Raw genomic sequence first — 16,118 nt, forward strand, 5'->3', positions numbered from 1 at the left:
AATGCCCAAAGACGGCATTTGACTCTGACTATCTGCTTTTGCATCCTGGGGCCGGGGCCGGGGGGGGCGGCGGATGGGGATGTGGAGCGGAAGCACCTCATAGGTACAAGATACTGAAGACAAATGTTCTTCTTAGCCCAAAAATAACCTAAACTTTTCCAACTGCGTAAGCTGTGGCTGGGTGATGGTGCCTAGGATAGAAAAGTCGTGTCTGCCTTCTCATTTCAGTTCAGTATCTATCAGTGCAGAAAATACATCCAGTCGCTGGTTTTTATATTACCACAAAAATAGAACAGGTCTAGGAGCCGCAGGATGAGGCGGAGGAGCAAAGCTAGTGCGAGAGAGCGTACCTAGTCAAAAAGCTGACAGGTATACTTCAAAGCGAATACATACAGCGAGGCATTTGGATTGCACGAGATTTAATCTTGTTTTATATATATGGTGCTTTTCTATTTAGTCCATCTGCCGGGCAGCTAGAATGTTACTTCTGTGTACCGCAAGGTCTCCCCGAAAGCTTCAACAGCATCATTGATCACAGAGGGACGAGCGCCAAGTGACTTGGTTTTATGGGAAACCATGATGAACCAAGTCAAATCAGGGTTCCACGTCTCCATTGCCTGGATGGCAGTTTCAACCGATTCTATGACGCCTTTGAGAGAATCGTTCAATGCAAAAGAAGAATACCGTGTCGATGCTTGGAAGTAATACTCCGGCCCAACGAAGAGTGCGATCCATGCACCCAGCATTTCACAAATTTGATCACCAGCTTCCAGCGGTAGCCGGACATGTGAAAGCACCGTAATGAACAATGATAATAAAGACCTCCACAAAGTATGCTCAGGTGTAAATGCTCGAGAGCCAGGCGTGGTATGCGACAAGGCCAGGGACGAGGTGAGCGCGAGACGCAAATCGGATGCTTCGCCTGTAGACTGCGAAGTTGATACTCCAGCGGTCGAGGCAGTTTTGGTCTGCCGTAGGTGTCGAGCCCGTCGCTCATTGGCCGCTTCGGAGTCCTGCCGTACCTGAGTCCAGACGCGCCGGTAGAGTCGCTGCCAGCGCGGGAACTCTGTCTCGATGCGGGAGGCCATGAAATCACCTGCACCCTTACACATTTCCTCAATAACCTGGCAAGCGGTTGTGATGACAAATGTTTCTTCTTGGAAGGTATGGGTATCTGATTGGTTGGCAGAGCTTTGAGATTCCGGGGATGGTCGTGTCATGAGGGCTGTCGAGGAGGATGAATCATTTGCTAGCGACGAGGGGAATATGACCCTGGACGCAACTGAAGGCCACAGATCATTGATGAGTGGCAGAAAGCTGTTTTCATTTTGCGACAGGGCTGGCAGCACCTCGATGAGTATTGAGAGAAGGGAGCGTCGAAGGTATGGTGAGGGGGATGAGATGTGAGACGGGATGGATTTGACAATGTGTAGAAGAAGAGAGTGGGTCTTGCTCAACGGCTTCTCGCTATCCTCTGGCTCTTTGGGTGGAGGGAGAGGCTCATCGGATTCGGCTTTGTTTAGGAGCTCCTCAATGGACTCCGGCTCAGGTGGCAGCTTCTCATAGGTTTCCGACCAGGGTTTCGTCGGGTGCGAATCATTGCGGTCGATATCCACGTCATTTTCAATGTCGTCGATATGTTTCAACTTTCGATGCGAAATATCGCTTGCGAGCCTTGCTATGGAGATATTCTCATATCGTGATTTGCGGCTGTCATGGGATCCGGTCTCCCGGTCGCTATCGATCGTCAAAAGAGATGGTTTCTTTGACCCTTCTTCGACGATAGCAGTCAACGTTTTGAACATCATTTCAACCAGTTTGGGATAACCGTGGTAGAGATCAAGAATGCCAAAGACAGAGTCAACTAGATCATCCAAGTATGGAACAAGTGGTGCACCGCACAGCTTGACCATCATGTAAAGGACCTGGGGCGGATGTGGTGACACATCAAATGTATTCAGCTTCAGGGCTACCGAGTTCACCAAGTAGTCCACATTATCAATGACCATGGAGGAGGTGTCGGGGTAGTTGCACGCCTCGGTAAGGGTATTGAGACATATCATGGCGTGCCGCTGGAGAGTAGGATTGTTGGAGGCAAGTAGTGTTAGGGTTGGATACAAGGCGTCCATAAGCTCAGGTCGGAAAGCCTTGCCGAGTTGCTGAGCTTGAAGGGCGACGGCCTCCAGCGCGAGTGCTGACATGCGCCAGTCACCGGAACCATCGGCAGGGAGGTCAGTCAAGATGGTCAGTGAAGTGTAGTACAGCTCTTCGATCATCCTGACGCGGTTGGCGAGCGACGTGGATTGCTCCAGTTGGTCATCAACAATGAAGGCGTCGAAATCAGCTGAGTGCTGCGACTGGGCACGGAGGGAAGTTAAGGCGAGCCAGTATGGAGCGACGGCCGAACCATCAGACGCGTTATGCAAGCGGTTGATAATTGACCGGGTTATTTCGTTCCCTGACTCCGAGAGATTGAGTCGCATAATCAAAGATCGCATATCTTTTAATGTTTGCTGCTGGCTTTGGTGTTCAAGTAGGATAGGCGGGAAGGCCATTGACTTCGAGTCAGAAACAAGAATGTCCCAGCTCAGATCAACCGAGGACAATAATGGCTGAAAGGTACTGTTGCCGTGCTTTACGACGGCACCGACACTATCACACAATCCAGAAGCCAGACTGCCCGTCAGAAGGTCTGATCCAGATTGGACTTGAGACAAGACCTGAAAGACAGTCGAAATTTGTCGGATTCCCCATTGCTTGGCTGTTTCATCATTGCTTTGCATGATTCGAGGAAAGGATGTGAGCCAAGTATGGAGCGATTCCTTGAGCGAGTCTAACACAATTGGGTATGTGGTAGCGATATGCATAAGACTTAGATAGGCCTGATTTGGAGTATCATCTTCTTTATCGGCCAAGACAACAATGGTTTCTGCCATCATGGGAACAGCATCCTTCAGCGTGGCCTGGCAATCTTCAATTACCATCACACAAAGATCCAGTAGTGCAGATTGGACTTCGGGTCTTTGATGGCGACGCACTTGGGTGACATTCACCAACGCGAGCTTGATCTGAGTGGTTGTAGCCTTCAGCCAAGAGGCATCCAGAGCCATTTTGTCCGACTCTGTAGAAACCGGAGCGGATTTCTCGCTAGTGACGGTAGCAAGGTCGCTGAGTACAGCTTTCAGAATGTGACTCAGAATCTCAAGACATATCTGCAAGAGCGTGTAGGATCGCCGACTTTGGGTCGTGGGGCGTATCACCTTTGCCAGTGTAGAGACAGTCCGGGGCATAATACTAGCCAACACGACACGGTCTGTGATTCGGGCATACAGGGCCTTGAGTGAATTTGCAGCGGATATGCAAACATCATCTGACCTCTCATCCAAAATGCCCTCGAGTAAAATATACACAGTCTGATCGACAACTGTAGCCGTACCAATCTCATGGAATATGCTCCGCTCTGCCACGGGCCCTCGAAGCATATCAAAGATCACGCGGAGACAGTCAAAACAAGCAATGGAGAGCTCTTCCGGAACCTGCGCCTTGAGAGGATGCTGTCCGTCGGCATTGTTTGGAGACCCTCCAACGATCAGCGTCAATAGAATAATCAACTGCTTTCCCAGTGATGGGGATAGTTGTTCCCGCCAGCCGTCCGCAACGAGAAAATTTAGGCATTGTACCGCTTGTTCAAGACACCTGGCTGGCAGCCGTTGTGTTTCGTTGAAGATATGCGAGAGCGGGAAGAAGGCATATTCGGCAAGCTTCCCGTCGAGTGCGTTCTTCCCAGCAAGCTTCTCCAAGACTTGGTGCACGGGTTCGAGGGCTCGAGAGACGTCGGAGGCCGAAGCCTGCTTTCCACGGAATCGTAAGCCTACTGAGCTGAGGTCCACGCACGGTTCGCGTAACTGTAGAACGTTAGGAACTTGCTGTAGGAACTTGCTGTAGGATAGTCCAAAGTTGGGGCCCAGCATACCAGCTTGAATGATTCCTGCCGTAGGTCGTCCATGGCGACTAGTGGTGTATTTTCAGCCCCAAAGAATTGATGACATTTGAAGCACTCGAGGCCAAACTATGGGCTTGACGACATCTATCAGCCACGCTCCCATCCAATTGTCACTCTGTCGTAGTCGAGATCGCGACTCGGCGGGCATCAGCGTGCAGATACCCCACCGCCTGCTGTTCTGCCGAACTAACCTAGCGGTGAGATCACAATTTCCTATCCTGGCAAGATAGCTCACACGTGACGGGCGCGTCACGTCGCGTGGAGAAGACCGCGAGGTTGCCTGGTGAAGCCGAGTCCAACTGGGGTTTGTTGCCTGATCCCATTACGATCCAGCTGAGCGTATTTATTGACGCTCTCCCCAACTGGATTGAGCTGGTGGTATATTTCATTACGTCTATGCGTGGCCTGCGGATTTCAGCCGCGCCTACTCCGCTGTCGCGCTCCGGACCCTACTTCTTTGAAGCCTCACGGTACACAAAGACAGCATCTTTATCGACACTCACTTCCCCCCGAAAGACCTTATCGCAACCAGTCTCTATAAAATCCCCAAAGCTTGGCCAACGCGCATCTAAATTGCCAGTATTTCATCTGGCTTCCACAAGCATGGCCGATGACAAGAGCAGGAAACAGGCTACACTGGGGTACGTGCGCGATTCCCAATTGACCATCGGGTGCGTCGACAGAGGACTCTCTACCAAAACCATCGGATGGTCTTCATGCCATTTCAACTTTGTACCTCTGGGTTTATTAACGCGCTCTCTTCTGGTCTTTTTAGGAGGTTCTTCGGCTCAACTGCGAGCGCAAATCAAGCAGCAAAGAAACAGACCACCTTGTCATTCGGCGGTAAGAGGCAAACAGCTAGCATCGACGCTGTTATTGAGCCTGTGGATGTAAAAGTTGAGAATGGAGCCGAAGCACCACCCACCGCCGAGTCCAGCGGGGACGAATCGAGCAAGAACTTGAAGCGGGAAAAGGCCGAGGCTGCGGAGGATAGCGACGGGTCAGATGTCCAACCTGTTCCTAAACGTCGGCGCAAGGTCTCGGGGAGCCCATCGGCTCCCGCCAAGAATAAATCCCCTTCTCGCAAAAAGTCCCCACCGAAATCCCCCAGGAAGTCTTCGTCAAGTCCCGCCAAAGCCGCAATACGGTCACCGAGATCGGTTGTGAAAAAAGCCTCCGGGGAGGAAACCCCAGAGGAGGAACAAGAATCGGACGTGGATGAAGAGAAGGCAGAGTCCGGGAGCGAGGCCGATGAAGATACCATGCCCGAGGCGAGGAAGAAGACAATGGCAAAGGTGCAAGCCACTCTGAAGGCTAGTGGCAATGATCCATATCCCGACTGGAAAGCTGGCGATCCTGTTCCATACGCCGCGCTATGCACCACCTTCTCATTGGTTGAGATGACGACGAAACGCCTAATAATTCTCGCCCACTGCTCTCTTTTCCTCCAGCAGGTGCTCCGCTTAACCCCGAACGACCTTCTTCCAACAGTACAGCTTATGATTAACAAGCTTGCTGCCGACTACGCGGGAATTGAACTTGGTATTGGCGAGTCATTGATTATGAAAGCCATCGGCGAGAGCACAGGTCGCAGTCTCCAGGTCATCAAGACCGACCAGCACGAGATTGGCGACTTGGGATTGGTGGCCGCCAAAAGTCGTGGAAACCAACCTACAATGTTCAAGCCGAAGCCTTTGACCGTCAGAGGCGTGCATGAAGGCTTGCTGGGAATCGCCAAGGTTCAAGGGCATGGATCACAGGACAAAAAGATCTCGGGTATCAAGAAGTTGTTGTCAGCTGCCGACTCCGCGACTGCTGGCAAAGGCAACAAAGGTGTTGACATCACCAAGGACAAAGGTGGTCCCAGTGAGGCTAAATTCATCGTCCGCTTCCTGGAGGGCAAATTGAGGTTGGGTCTTGCTGAGAGAACCGTCCTTGTCGCGCTTGCCCAGGCTATTGTTACCCACGAGGCAGCCGTTGCAGGCGAGAAAACACCATCTCCAGAAAGGCTGGCTGAAGGAGAATCGGTTCTCAAAACTGTGTACAGCGAGCTACCTTCCTATGAAGTGATCATCCCTGCCATGCTGGAACACGGTCTCTTTGACCTGGCGAAGGTGTGCAAGCTTCAGCCTGGCATTCCCCTGAAGCCTATGCTTGCCAAGCCAACTAAGTCGATTACTGAAGTTCTCGATCGTTTCGAGGGCAAAGAATTCACGTGTGAATACAAGTATGATGGTGAACGTGCTCAGATCCACTTTGTGGCGCCGGATCATATCCACAAATACCCTGGGTCGACTGCTACATTACAAAAAGACCATAAGGGACTCAGTGCGATTTTCTCCCGCAATTCCGAAGATCTGTCAAAGAAATACCCCGATGTGCTGGGTAAGCTTGACAGCTGGGTCAAGCAGGACGTCAACAGTTTCGTTTTGGATTGTGAAACCGTTGCTTGGGATACTGTCAACAAGAAAGTTCTTCCGTTCCAGCAGCTAATGACCCGTAAGCGAAAGGACGTGAAGGCAGAAGATGTCAAGGTCAAGGTCTGTGTGTTCGCATTTGACCTGCTGTTCTTCAATGGAGAGGTATGCAACCCCCGAAAGTTAACCTGTTGTTCTAGTTTCTAACTTCGTTTCTAGCCGTGTGTCAAGAAGTCGCTCCGTGAGCGCCGGGATCTACTACATAAATGCTTCCAGCCCATTGAAGGCGAGTTCCAATTTGCGCAATTCGGCAACACCAATGTCGTTGATGAGATCCAGGACCTGCTGGACGAAAGTGTCAAGGCTTCGTGTGAGGGACTTATGGTGAAAATGCTGGACACGTCGGAGAGCGGATATGAGCCCAGCAAACGGAGTCGCAATTGGTTGAAGGTACGGGCCAGTCTCGTGGTTTGCTTACACCGTAATTACTGACATTTCTATAGGTCAAGAAAGATTATCTCGCTGGTGTGGGCGACTCGCTCGACCTGGTTGTCCTTGGTGCTTACTATGGACGTGGTAAGCGTACTTCTGTTTACGGAGCTTTCCTTCTTGCTGCCTACAACCCGAACTCCGACTCCTACGAAACAATCTGCAACATTGGCACTGGCTTTTCCGAAGCACTGTTGGAGGAGCTCCACAAGGAGCTAACACCCTTGGTCATCGACCGGCCCAAGCCCTTCTATTCCCATTCTACTGTGCCTAAGGATCAACCGGATGTGTGGTTCGAACCCCGACTGGTCTGGGAAGTCAAAACGGCCGATTTGACTCTCAGCCCGCGGTACAAAGCTGCATCAGATGAGTTCGAAGGAACTATCGGTGGTGGCAAGGGCGTCTCTCTGCGGTTCCCCCGGTTCATCAAATCTCGTGAAGACAAGAAGCCGGAGCAGGCCACCACGACCCGGGCTGTGGCGGAGATGTACCGGAAGCAAGAGGCGGTGACCAAGGAGAGCGCCGGTAAGCGCGGCGTGGATGACGACTTTGAGTATTAAGACGCATTCTGCTAGGCGTTTTGCGAATTCAACTATCGGATTTCTTGGATGTTGCGTTTGTTGTAGTTCGTAATCTCCCGGTTATCACACCATTCACCAGCGACTACGCACCACCCTGGGGGCTAATTAGGCCTCCAACGAAGGCACTCATCAGCTCATCCGAGCAGTAATTACACACTTTTGGGATGCTCTGCGCGATGAGGACACCTTTGCACTAATTGCCATTCACAATATCCATCTTTCTATTGATCTGAGACCCCCAATATTCCCCCAACACTGCTTATCTTCCCAATCCCGCCGGATATCAGCGGGCATCCCCGCTCAGCTTGGCGGTGCAACCCAAGCCGCCGCACGGCTGCAGGGGTCCTTCACTGTTCTTGCCGCGATCCAACCAGGTCTCCCAACTGTTTTAGTGCACTTTCTTATCCCCCCGCCGAACAAGCCGATCCCATTTTGTCTCCTGCAAGCTCATCGCCATGGCCGACAAGGACCCCTCAACTTCTTGTTTATTACTCTTGGCGTCGTGGAATGTAACATTTACCCAAGGAGGAAAGTGCCGGGCCACGGATGGTCCCCGCCGTCCCGGAATACTTAAAGAGGAAAAACTACGACCCGCTTCTTCATGCGGTTATTGTTATTACTTTTACTTCCATCTGTGTTTGTGTGAACCTGGTTGCTAAGATGCGCACGTTTGAATGGGCGGTGCTTGGGTTGGGGGTTGTCCTGGGGGCGGATGCTTTGACGCCCGAGTGAGTATACTTTTTTTATGTCCATAGTCGACGGTGATCGGAGAACTATATCTTGCTAATGCCAGCCTAGGCAGTTGATTGCAGCCCCACGGCGCAGTGAGGCTGTCCCCAATCCATCCGGGGTAAGTGGCACTGGTTCTAGGGAACGAGTATCCATTAACTTATTAACAGGAAGTGGCATTGTTCTCATCCTCAGAGTACTCATGGGAATCCCATGAGACCTCATCAAGCTGGAACTTGATCGATCTGGATAGTGGCAAGATTACGCTGCTGACGAACGACACCAATGTCTCCGAGCTGATCTGGCTGGGCTCCGATGATTCGGGCTTGCTGTATATCAACGGCACCAATGCTGATATCCCCGGTGGCGTCGAGCTTTGGGTTTCCAATACAGCTAGCTTCGACAAGCTGTGAGTCTCCCGCTTCCTTTGCGATGTGCTCTCCGCTGATGGTCGTCCAGTCGATACAAGGCAGCCTCACTTCCAGCTTCGTTCTCTGGTCTCAAGACCGCAATCACTAAGGGCGGCGATGTCAACTTTGTATTGTATGCTCAATCCTATAGCAATGGGACAGCGTATAATGAGGAGCTAGCAAGTAAGCCGCTAAGCAGTGCGCGAATCTACGACAGCATCTATGTGCGGCATTGGGATACCTGGCTCTCGACAACATTCAATGCTGTCTTCTCAGGCACCCTCAAAAGGAAGAAAGGAGGACAAGGGGCCAATTCGCGTTACTCCTCTGAGGACTCACTGAAGAACCTCCTGGCTGGTGTCAAGAACTTGGAATCACCCTACCCTCCTTTCGGCGGCTCATCTGACTACGACATTTCCGGAGATGGAAAATGGGTTGCTTTCAAGAGTAAAGCACCCGAGCTACCAAGGGCCAACAATACTGCATCGTACATCTACCTCGTTCCGCACGACGGGTCCAAGAAGCCCGTGGCGATCAACGGCCCGGATAGTCCAGGAACCCCCGACGGCGTTGAGGGTGACTCGAGCAGCCCATCCTTCTCGCCGGATAGCCGACGCATTGCCTACTTCCAGATGGAGGACATTTCCTACGAGTCTGATCGCCGCACGCTCTACATTTATACAATTGGCTCCGAGAAGACCATCCCAGCCCTTGCTAAAAACTGGGATCGGTCCCCGGATACAGTCAAGTGGACAGCGGATGGCAAGAGCCTGATACTGAACACTGAGGACCATGCGCATGGGCGGCTATTCTTCCTACCTGCCGATGGCGGTAATGATTACAAGCCTTGCAATTTCACCAGCACTGGCTCTGTAAACAGTTATTACAATCTACCCAATGGTGACCTCCTGGTAACCGGTTCGGCTATCTGGACAAGCTGGACTGTTTACACCGCAAACCCAGAGAAAGGGGTCATCTCCACATTGATCTCTGCCAATGAAGTTGATCCCGGTCTTCAAGGACTGAGCTCCTCCGACCTGGATGAATTTTATTTCCAAGGAAACTGGACGAAGGTACGTTGCACCCCTTGCTGCAGAAGACTGACACTAATGGGTCAGATTCACTCTTGGATCATCTACCCTGCCGGCTTTGACAAGTCTAAGACCTATCCGCTGGTTTTCTATGTTCACGGTGGACCTCAGGGCTCATGGGCCGATTCTTGGAGTACTCGCTGGAATCCGAAGGTTTGGGCCGATCAGGGCTACGTGGTGATTGCGCCCAACCCGACGGGCAGCACTGGCTTTGGAGACAAGCTCACAGATGCGATCACAAACAACTGGGGTATTGTCTGCCCTTGCCCGCAGCAGTACACATGAAACTAATCATCAGCAGGAAGTTACCCATACGATGATTTAGTCAAGTGCTGGGAGTACGTCAGGGACAACTTTGACTTCGTTGATACAGAGAACGGCGTTGCTGCCGGCGCAAGTTATGGAGGCTTCATGATGAATTGGATCCAGGGCAACCCACTGGGACGGAAGTTCAAGGCACTGGTCTCCCACGACGGAACCTTTGTGGCCGATGCCAAGATCTCGACTGAAGAGCTTTGGTTTATTGAGCATGATGTACGTGTTTCATTGCCTTGGATCTATCATGGCATTGACTTGCTGACTGTATGCAGTTCAACGGCACCTTTTGGGCCAACCGAGACAACTACCGCCGCTGGGACCCGTCCGCACCGGAGCGTATTCTGCAGTTCGACACGCCCATGCTGATTATTCACAGTGACAAGGACTACCGGCTGCCCGTGTCTGACGGCCTAGGCTTGTTCAATGTGCTGCAGGAGCGTGGCGTCCCTAGTCGGCTGCTCAACTTTCCCGATGAGAACCACTGGTAAGCCCTTTGTTCGCGCAATACTCAGCTTGCAATTACCAGAGGGTCCACCTCATTTAGCTAATATTTGGATAGGGTCACAAGTAAGGAGAACAGCCTGGTCTGGCATCAGCAAGTCCTTGGCTGGATCAACAAGTACTCTGGCGTTGGAGCTAGGAATCCTAATGCCGTCAGTCTGGACGATACAGCTATTCCCGTGGTAGACTACAATCCTTAAGAGCGGCGGATAAATCTATATAACATTCCTCTGTACGCTGCCGTTATTCATTCATATCCAGTGCATTCATATTCCTACGCTCTTTCATTACGCGCGTACTGTCTCATTTATCAATGCATTAGCTCCACCGGTTAATAAAGCATTTCTTTATACCTAGTAATATGCTCTCCAAGTTTATTTTCCGTTTGCGACATATTGACTGTTTGCCATGGCTGCATTTATAGTCGCATAATTCAGAATTCACAGTAGCGCATCACAACCCGCCAACTCTCACCTCTCTCTACCACAGACGACAACACTTATCCCCCCTCTCATCCACCACCTCATCTACCATTTTCTTCATCTGCCATCCACCGACTTCCTCTCTGATCAACCATGCCTCTATCGCCTACCCAGCAAGCCGCAAAGCGCCAGTCGCGTAAGCGCCGTGCCTCCCAGGTCTCTCTCAAAGTATCGAAAAAAACGACTAGCGGCCCGTCGCCGTCTTACTCCCTCATCGGTAAGCTTACCCAGTCTTCCTCTGCCACTGGGTGTCCGTCGTCTGTCATTCAAGCTGACTATGCTCTTAGATCGGCTGAACGAGGCCGAAATCATGGACGGCAACACCAAGCTTATGGCTGCCAAGCCGGACTTACTGGATACAACCAAGGACAAGCTCAGCAAGGACATCGCCAAGCTCAAGGAGCAAGCCGAGAATGGCAAGCTTGCCGACACGGAGGAGCCCGTTGACAAGAACGGCGATCCAGAAGAGAAGTCGATCAAAGGTAAATACCCTAATTTGTTCGCCAGTTTCCGGAGATTACCACCATCACTTGTTTGGCACTATGACTGACATATCCTTCATGAAGAACCTGAGAAGCAAAAGACCAGCCCCAGCGCGAAGCTCCTCCACCCCGAAAAGGTCATGCCAGTTCAGTTGTTGGGCTCTACTAAGGACGCCTGCAATGAGGCCGACAATACGGAGGACTTGGATGACTCTGCAGACTTTGTTGAGTCTGACGACACTTCTGAGGTAGACAACGATGTTGATATTGACAAGGATGACAATTCTGAGTCCGGCCACGATGATCCCGTCGTCACGGATGACTACGCGGACCCCAGAGAGAAGGCCAAGGCCAGAACTCTGCGCAACGTGCAAGCCTTCCTTGATAACACCAAGGACAAGCACTACATCGATATTCGCCTTGATCAGCTCACCGGCCGCACCAACTTCAACAACTGGAATGTCGGTATGGAGCTACTGCTTCGCATGCACCAGGTCTGGTGCGTCGTCGATGATTATGCTCCACTCGACGAGAGCCATGAACTGTACCCGTGGTACGACCACATGGTCACCGTGGCTATTTCTCTCATCTACGCCAACGTCTCGCCGGAAATCCGTGCCCAACGCTGCTTCCGTCAGCTTTTGATGGAGCGCTGCCCAGATGATATGATGATACACCTTTGGGTGCATTACGGCCGTCCGGAGAGTCAGGACAGTGAGGAGCCGGAATGAACGACACAGGACGCCTCCCATTGCTGAATGACTGGATGGTAGTTTAGATCAGCCCTACGATACATGCAGTCATCTTTTTTCCTTTCCTGGTGGAATCGTGCTCGAGGTGGATTTTCTGTTTTCATGCTGAGGACGTTGCTTGATGAACCTGGACTGAAGGATGTTTCTCGTAAGCTTTAAAAATTGTGCTTAATCATACTGTTGATTCAACATCTTATCTCGGCGCATCCAAGTAACCTTGTACAAACACGCACTAATATCAGATATGGGGTGTCATATTCTACAACATAGCGCGGCAGTGATTTCCTAGTCGATCACGCTATCGGTCAAGTCTTTCTAGACCATCGTCGGTGCATTCAGTTGCCGGCATGTCACTTCCGCATGCAAGTAATACAGTCGCAGTCTTCTCCTCTCCTTCGCGGACTGCTCCAGTGCAAGGCACTCCTGGGCTTCTTGCATGACTGTCGACACAAGCGTAATGAAGCAGCGGATTTCAGACCCGAAGTGACTCAGTCAAACCTGTCTTGTATCTCATTGCTGGGTGTCTCCCCGGCGGCTTGGATCAACTCGAGCTTCAGCGTAAGCATCGTGTTGGTCTACTTTAGGCAGTAGTAGCTAGAGAATACTCTGTTGGCCGGCTCTTCAGAGCGCAAGCCCATGATAGGAACCGGTATATACTCAAGAGCTAAATCATTTCATTGAATAAGAGGTCATGGTGGACCCTCACATCAAAATTGAAGATATAAGTGACGGTATTTCAAGGAGCTTATTGATCTCAGCGAGCATGGTAGCATTCATGATGACGGGCTTTGGTTTAGGCATTGGCGAAGCTATCGGCACGGGGAAGTGTCCGATCGCATTCAGATTATATTTGGGTGGAAGGTGTAGTACTAGTGTTAAAGCGACGTTGGTAATGAGATAACAGCAAATTGATCACAGAAGCAATGTTGATTAAAATAATAGCTTATTCACATCTTCTGAAATGAGATTTTGCGCTAGTTCGAGAGTGCCTGGCGTGCTCGGACTCTATGATTTCCCGTTACAATACTTGGGAATTCGCTTTAGATTATTGTTACGTTCAAGTTAGATAAAGGGGAACCGTACAACCAGTTCGTGGTTCATTATCAAGGTCCTCTTGAATAATCTTAGCATACATCTCTCGTATGCTGCAAAATCTCCCTTGAAGATGTGTGCCAGTCTGGGTCTTCAATAAATGCACTGAACTAAGTAAAATCTTCATCCTCGTCTATTTCCTCGCGGCACGTCTGACAGAAGCAGACCTCTTCTCCGGTGCTCAGAGCCAGAGCCATTGCACGTATCCTGTTTTGGACCTCGCTGAGCAATCGGGCGATGGAAGTCCGCAAGCTCCGAATTTCGCGGGAGACTTCTTCGGTCCGCTCCTCTTCTTCCTGCAGCTGTATATACAGCGCAGCGGGGGCCTTGCCGGAGTTCGCAGACTCGGCCTGTAGTATGCCTGTCTTGGTCTGCTGGATCGTGTCGGACAGGGCTCGAAATTCTAGAATCCGCTCAGCCCATCTAAAAGTCATGTGTTAGTTTCGTCTGTGGTCATGGATCCTTGATGCACTCTTACTCGCTGGCTGTTTCTCTCACGCGCAGCTCTGGGTACTGGCTTGCAGCGAGTGAAAGTGCATAGACCCATGCTTGCGGGTTGAATGCAGGCGCAGCCATGTCGTGGCCAGGGTGCAGTGCTCGTGGATATCTTGAGGGGGGGTGAGAAGTCTAGTTTGGAAGGTTATGAAGGGCGTACTATTGACTTACGATGTTGTGACTCTTGCAGAGCAGACGATAGCGACGGCTGACCCTTAGTGAAGTCCTGAGGATAACTGGTGGGACTGGAAAAGCTGCCAGCACAGGTGATTTGGCTCGCTGTGGACTTTGAGGAAAGTTGTCACGGTGAACTTAGCGTCTGGGCGAGCGAATCTCGAAAAGAACGGGGAAAAAAGCTCGTTATTCTAGGGAGTAACATAAATCAACGGGTCGGTGGTCGTCGTCTGTATGCAGCGTTAGGCTTCATGTCACTTTTGAATGAAAGAGGATCTGGTACAGCATGCCCTGCGTAGTGTTGGCAGTCACCGTCCTTCTTTATAGCAAAATCGTCAGTCCTTTCAATCAACAGTAAGCAACGCATGTCCAGAGAAAGTCCATATGCATCATGCCTTCTTCCTGCTTCTAATTATCTGATGGGTACCACACTGTATCCCCCCTTCATTAAACTGGCTGCCACCGCATGTACAGTGCAGATGTCAAGTGTAATTATTTGGATGCGAATCAACAAAGAGTCCAAAGACCAAAGATCCTCACCGATGCCGATGTGGTGAATTTGGAAAGGGCAGCTTTACCTCCGTCACTTTCCTCCCTCACTCACACCCACTTGAATCTACCCGTTCTGCATCACATTTCCATTTCCATCAAAAAAAAATAACCAACCCAAACACTCCTCATCTTCAATCGAACATGGTTGACGTTCCAACGACAACCGCTGGCCCGAAGGCCAAGTCGGGCAAGAAGCCGACCAATAACCAGCGGTGGGCGTCATCAATATAGAGATTTCCTGATGAATGATTTCTGACCTGTTCACGAGAAGACTCGACAAGCTAGAGGGTCAGCTGCGAGACATCCAGTTTGGTCAGGTGAAGCAGAATGCGCAAATTGCAGCCATCAAGTTCAAGCTTGAGTCTCTCCAGAGCGGACTCGACCGCCACCAGGCTGCTCTTGAGGCCTTAGCTTTATACGCTGAGTTGGTCCATCAAATTCTCGGTATGTAATCTAAGCTTCCAACATTTGCCGTGCGTTGTTTGTGTGTGTGTGCGCGCTGATTCTGGGCTTCCTTCAGCGGGCAAGACCGACAAGTAGACCTCCATCTACGTGGCAAGCAGCGACCGAACCGCCGCAGACCTTATTTTATTGTCTCCTGGATCAAGGCCGGTGCTGGATCAGAGATAGTTGGAGACTCAATTCGAAACAGAGTTAGTTTTCTCGTCTTTATTCTGATGTTTATTCTTGCGGGGTTATGAGAGGATGCCAATGTTGCAAACCTCTCGCGCCCTGTACTTCAACCTTTAGGAGACTTGAGATGCGTTTCTGAAACGGTTCTCTGGTCTTGCACACGGGCTCTGTTTATACGGCGTGCGGCGAGTTCGTGGAACGGTCCTGGTGGTCCCATCTTATCAACCTCCCGTTGCGGTGGCCCATTTTAACCAATTGAATTGCGTCTTGCGTCTTACTGGTCCAATCATGTGTGCCTCTCTCAGTAATACGCGTGATACTGTCTCTGTCCCAGGTTAAAGGCTAGCTTCTGCATGTTGTGCATCCTGTGTAGCGCTCAGTGTTGACTGATGCCTTTGGCTTTGTCAGACCTTCTATCGCTCGTCCCGACACCAATTTTTCTGCAAATATGATCTCGCTCGAGTGAAATATAGGATGCTGATATAGAATATGTTCGCTCGTAGTCTGCGAGACTCGCAAAATACGAAGGTCAGGTTGTTAACGTGCATACATTTGAAAGGAAAGCTAGCTAGCTATTATAGTACATACACTCACAGGTCCAAAGTCTGTAGACGCCCGCGTTTGCATTCGCTTACCTTCTACTAGGTACCACAATCCCTGTACCAAGCTATATTTACTTTGAAAGGTTATTTTGTTCACTGAAAAACAAGTGATACGATAGACCGTATATCTACTGATTTACATATTCTTGACTGGATCGGTCTGAATAGGTTGCAGGCAAAAAGGACAAACGACAAACACAGCCTCGATGAGATAGCTAGGATATCCAAAGATCTATAACATTCACCACAGCCTACCATGTACTTTTGACCGGGTAGTCTTGTAAAATGAATCTTAAATTACAGTCATGATGTTAT

General features: G+C 50.6%; 6 protein-coding genes across 6 annotated transcripts; 4 read left to right on the plus strand and 2 right to left on the minus strand.

Annotated features, from left to right (window-relative positions):
• Nucleotides 1-473: 473 nt before the first annotated feature.
• Nucleotides 474-4,006, minus strand: N7482_010476 (uncharacterized protein; the record flags this gene model as incomplete). Its single annotated transcript, XM_056692600.1, has 2 exons — nucleotides 474-3,905; nucleotides 3,974-4,006. 2 exons carry the CDS (start codon nucleotides 4,004-4,006, stop codon nucleotides 474-476), a joined length of 3,465 nt encoding a protein of 1,154 aa, XP_056538557.1.
• Nucleotides 4,007-4,606: 600 nt separating this feature from the next.
• On the plus strand, nucleotides 4,607-7,469 carry N7482_010477 (DNA ligase (ATP) CDC9; the record flags this gene model as incomplete). The annotated part of the gene is made up of 4 exons (XM_056692601.1): nucleotides 4,607-4,644; nucleotides 4,779-6,585; nucleotides 6,640-6,870; nucleotides 6,924-7,469. 4 exons carry the CDS (start codon nucleotides 4,607-4,609, stop codon nucleotides 7,467-7,469), a joined length of 2,622 nt encoding a protein of 873 aa, XP_056538558.1.
• Nucleotides 7,470-8,150: 681 nt separating this feature from the next.
• dppV (dipeptidyl peptidase DppV) lies at nucleotides 8,151-10,739 on the plus strand (the record flags this gene model as incomplete). The annotated part of the gene is made up of 8 exons (XM_056692602.1): nucleotides 8,151-8,218; nucleotides 8,289-8,340; nucleotides 8,390-8,628; nucleotides 8,679-9,702; nucleotides 9,748-9,975; nucleotides 10,051-10,254; nucleotides 10,311-10,522; nucleotides 10,598-10,739. The coding sequence occupies 8 exons, from the start codon at nucleotides 8,151-8,153 to the stop codon at nucleotides 10,737-10,739; spliced, it is 2,169 nt and encodes a 722-aa protein (XP_056538559.1).
• A 375-nt stretch (nucleotides 10,740-11,114) lies between these two features.
• N7482_010479 (uncharacterized protein) lies at nucleotides 11,115-12,234 on the plus strand (the record flags this gene model as incomplete). The annotated part of the gene is made up of 3 exons (XM_056692603.1): nucleotides 11,115-11,238; nucleotides 11,309-11,503; nucleotides 11,588-12,234. The coding sequence occupies 3 exons, from the start codon at nucleotides 11,115-11,117 to the stop codon at nucleotides 12,232-12,234; spliced, it is 966 nt and encodes a 321-aa protein (XP_056538560.1).
• A 1,223-nt stretch (nucleotides 12,235-13,457) lies between these two features.
• N7482_010480 (uncharacterized protein) lies at nucleotides 13,458-13,923 on the minus strand (the record flags this gene model as incomplete). The annotated part of the gene is made up of 2 exons (XM_056692604.1): nucleotides 13,458-13,770; nucleotides 13,826-13,923. The coding sequence occupies 2 exons, from the start codon at nucleotides 13,921-13,923 to the stop codon at nucleotides 13,458-13,460; spliced, it is 411 nt and encodes a 136-aa protein (XP_056538561.1).
• Nucleotides 13,924-14,709: 786 nt separating this feature from the next.
• On the plus strand, nucleotides 14,710-15,108 carry N7482_010481 (uncharacterized protein; the record flags this gene model as incomplete). The annotated part of the gene is made up of 3 exons (XM_056692605.1): nucleotides 14,710-14,780; nucleotides 14,837-15,012; nucleotides 15,089-15,108. The coding sequence occupies 3 exons, from the start codon at nucleotides 14,710-14,712 to the stop codon at nucleotides 15,106-15,108; spliced, it is 267 nt and encodes an 88-aa protein (XP_056538562.1).
• Nucleotides 15,109-16,118: the final 1,010 nt, after the last annotated feature.

The sequence above is a fragment of the Penicillium canariense genome (assembly GCF_028826845.1).
Source record: "Penicillium canariense strain IBT 26290 chromosome Unknown utg000008l_segment0_segment0, whole genome shotgun sequence".
In the NCBI taxonomy this organism is placed as follows: Eukaryota; Fungi; Ascomycota; class Eurotiomycetes; order Eurotiales; family Aspergillaceae; genus Penicillium; species Penicillium canariense.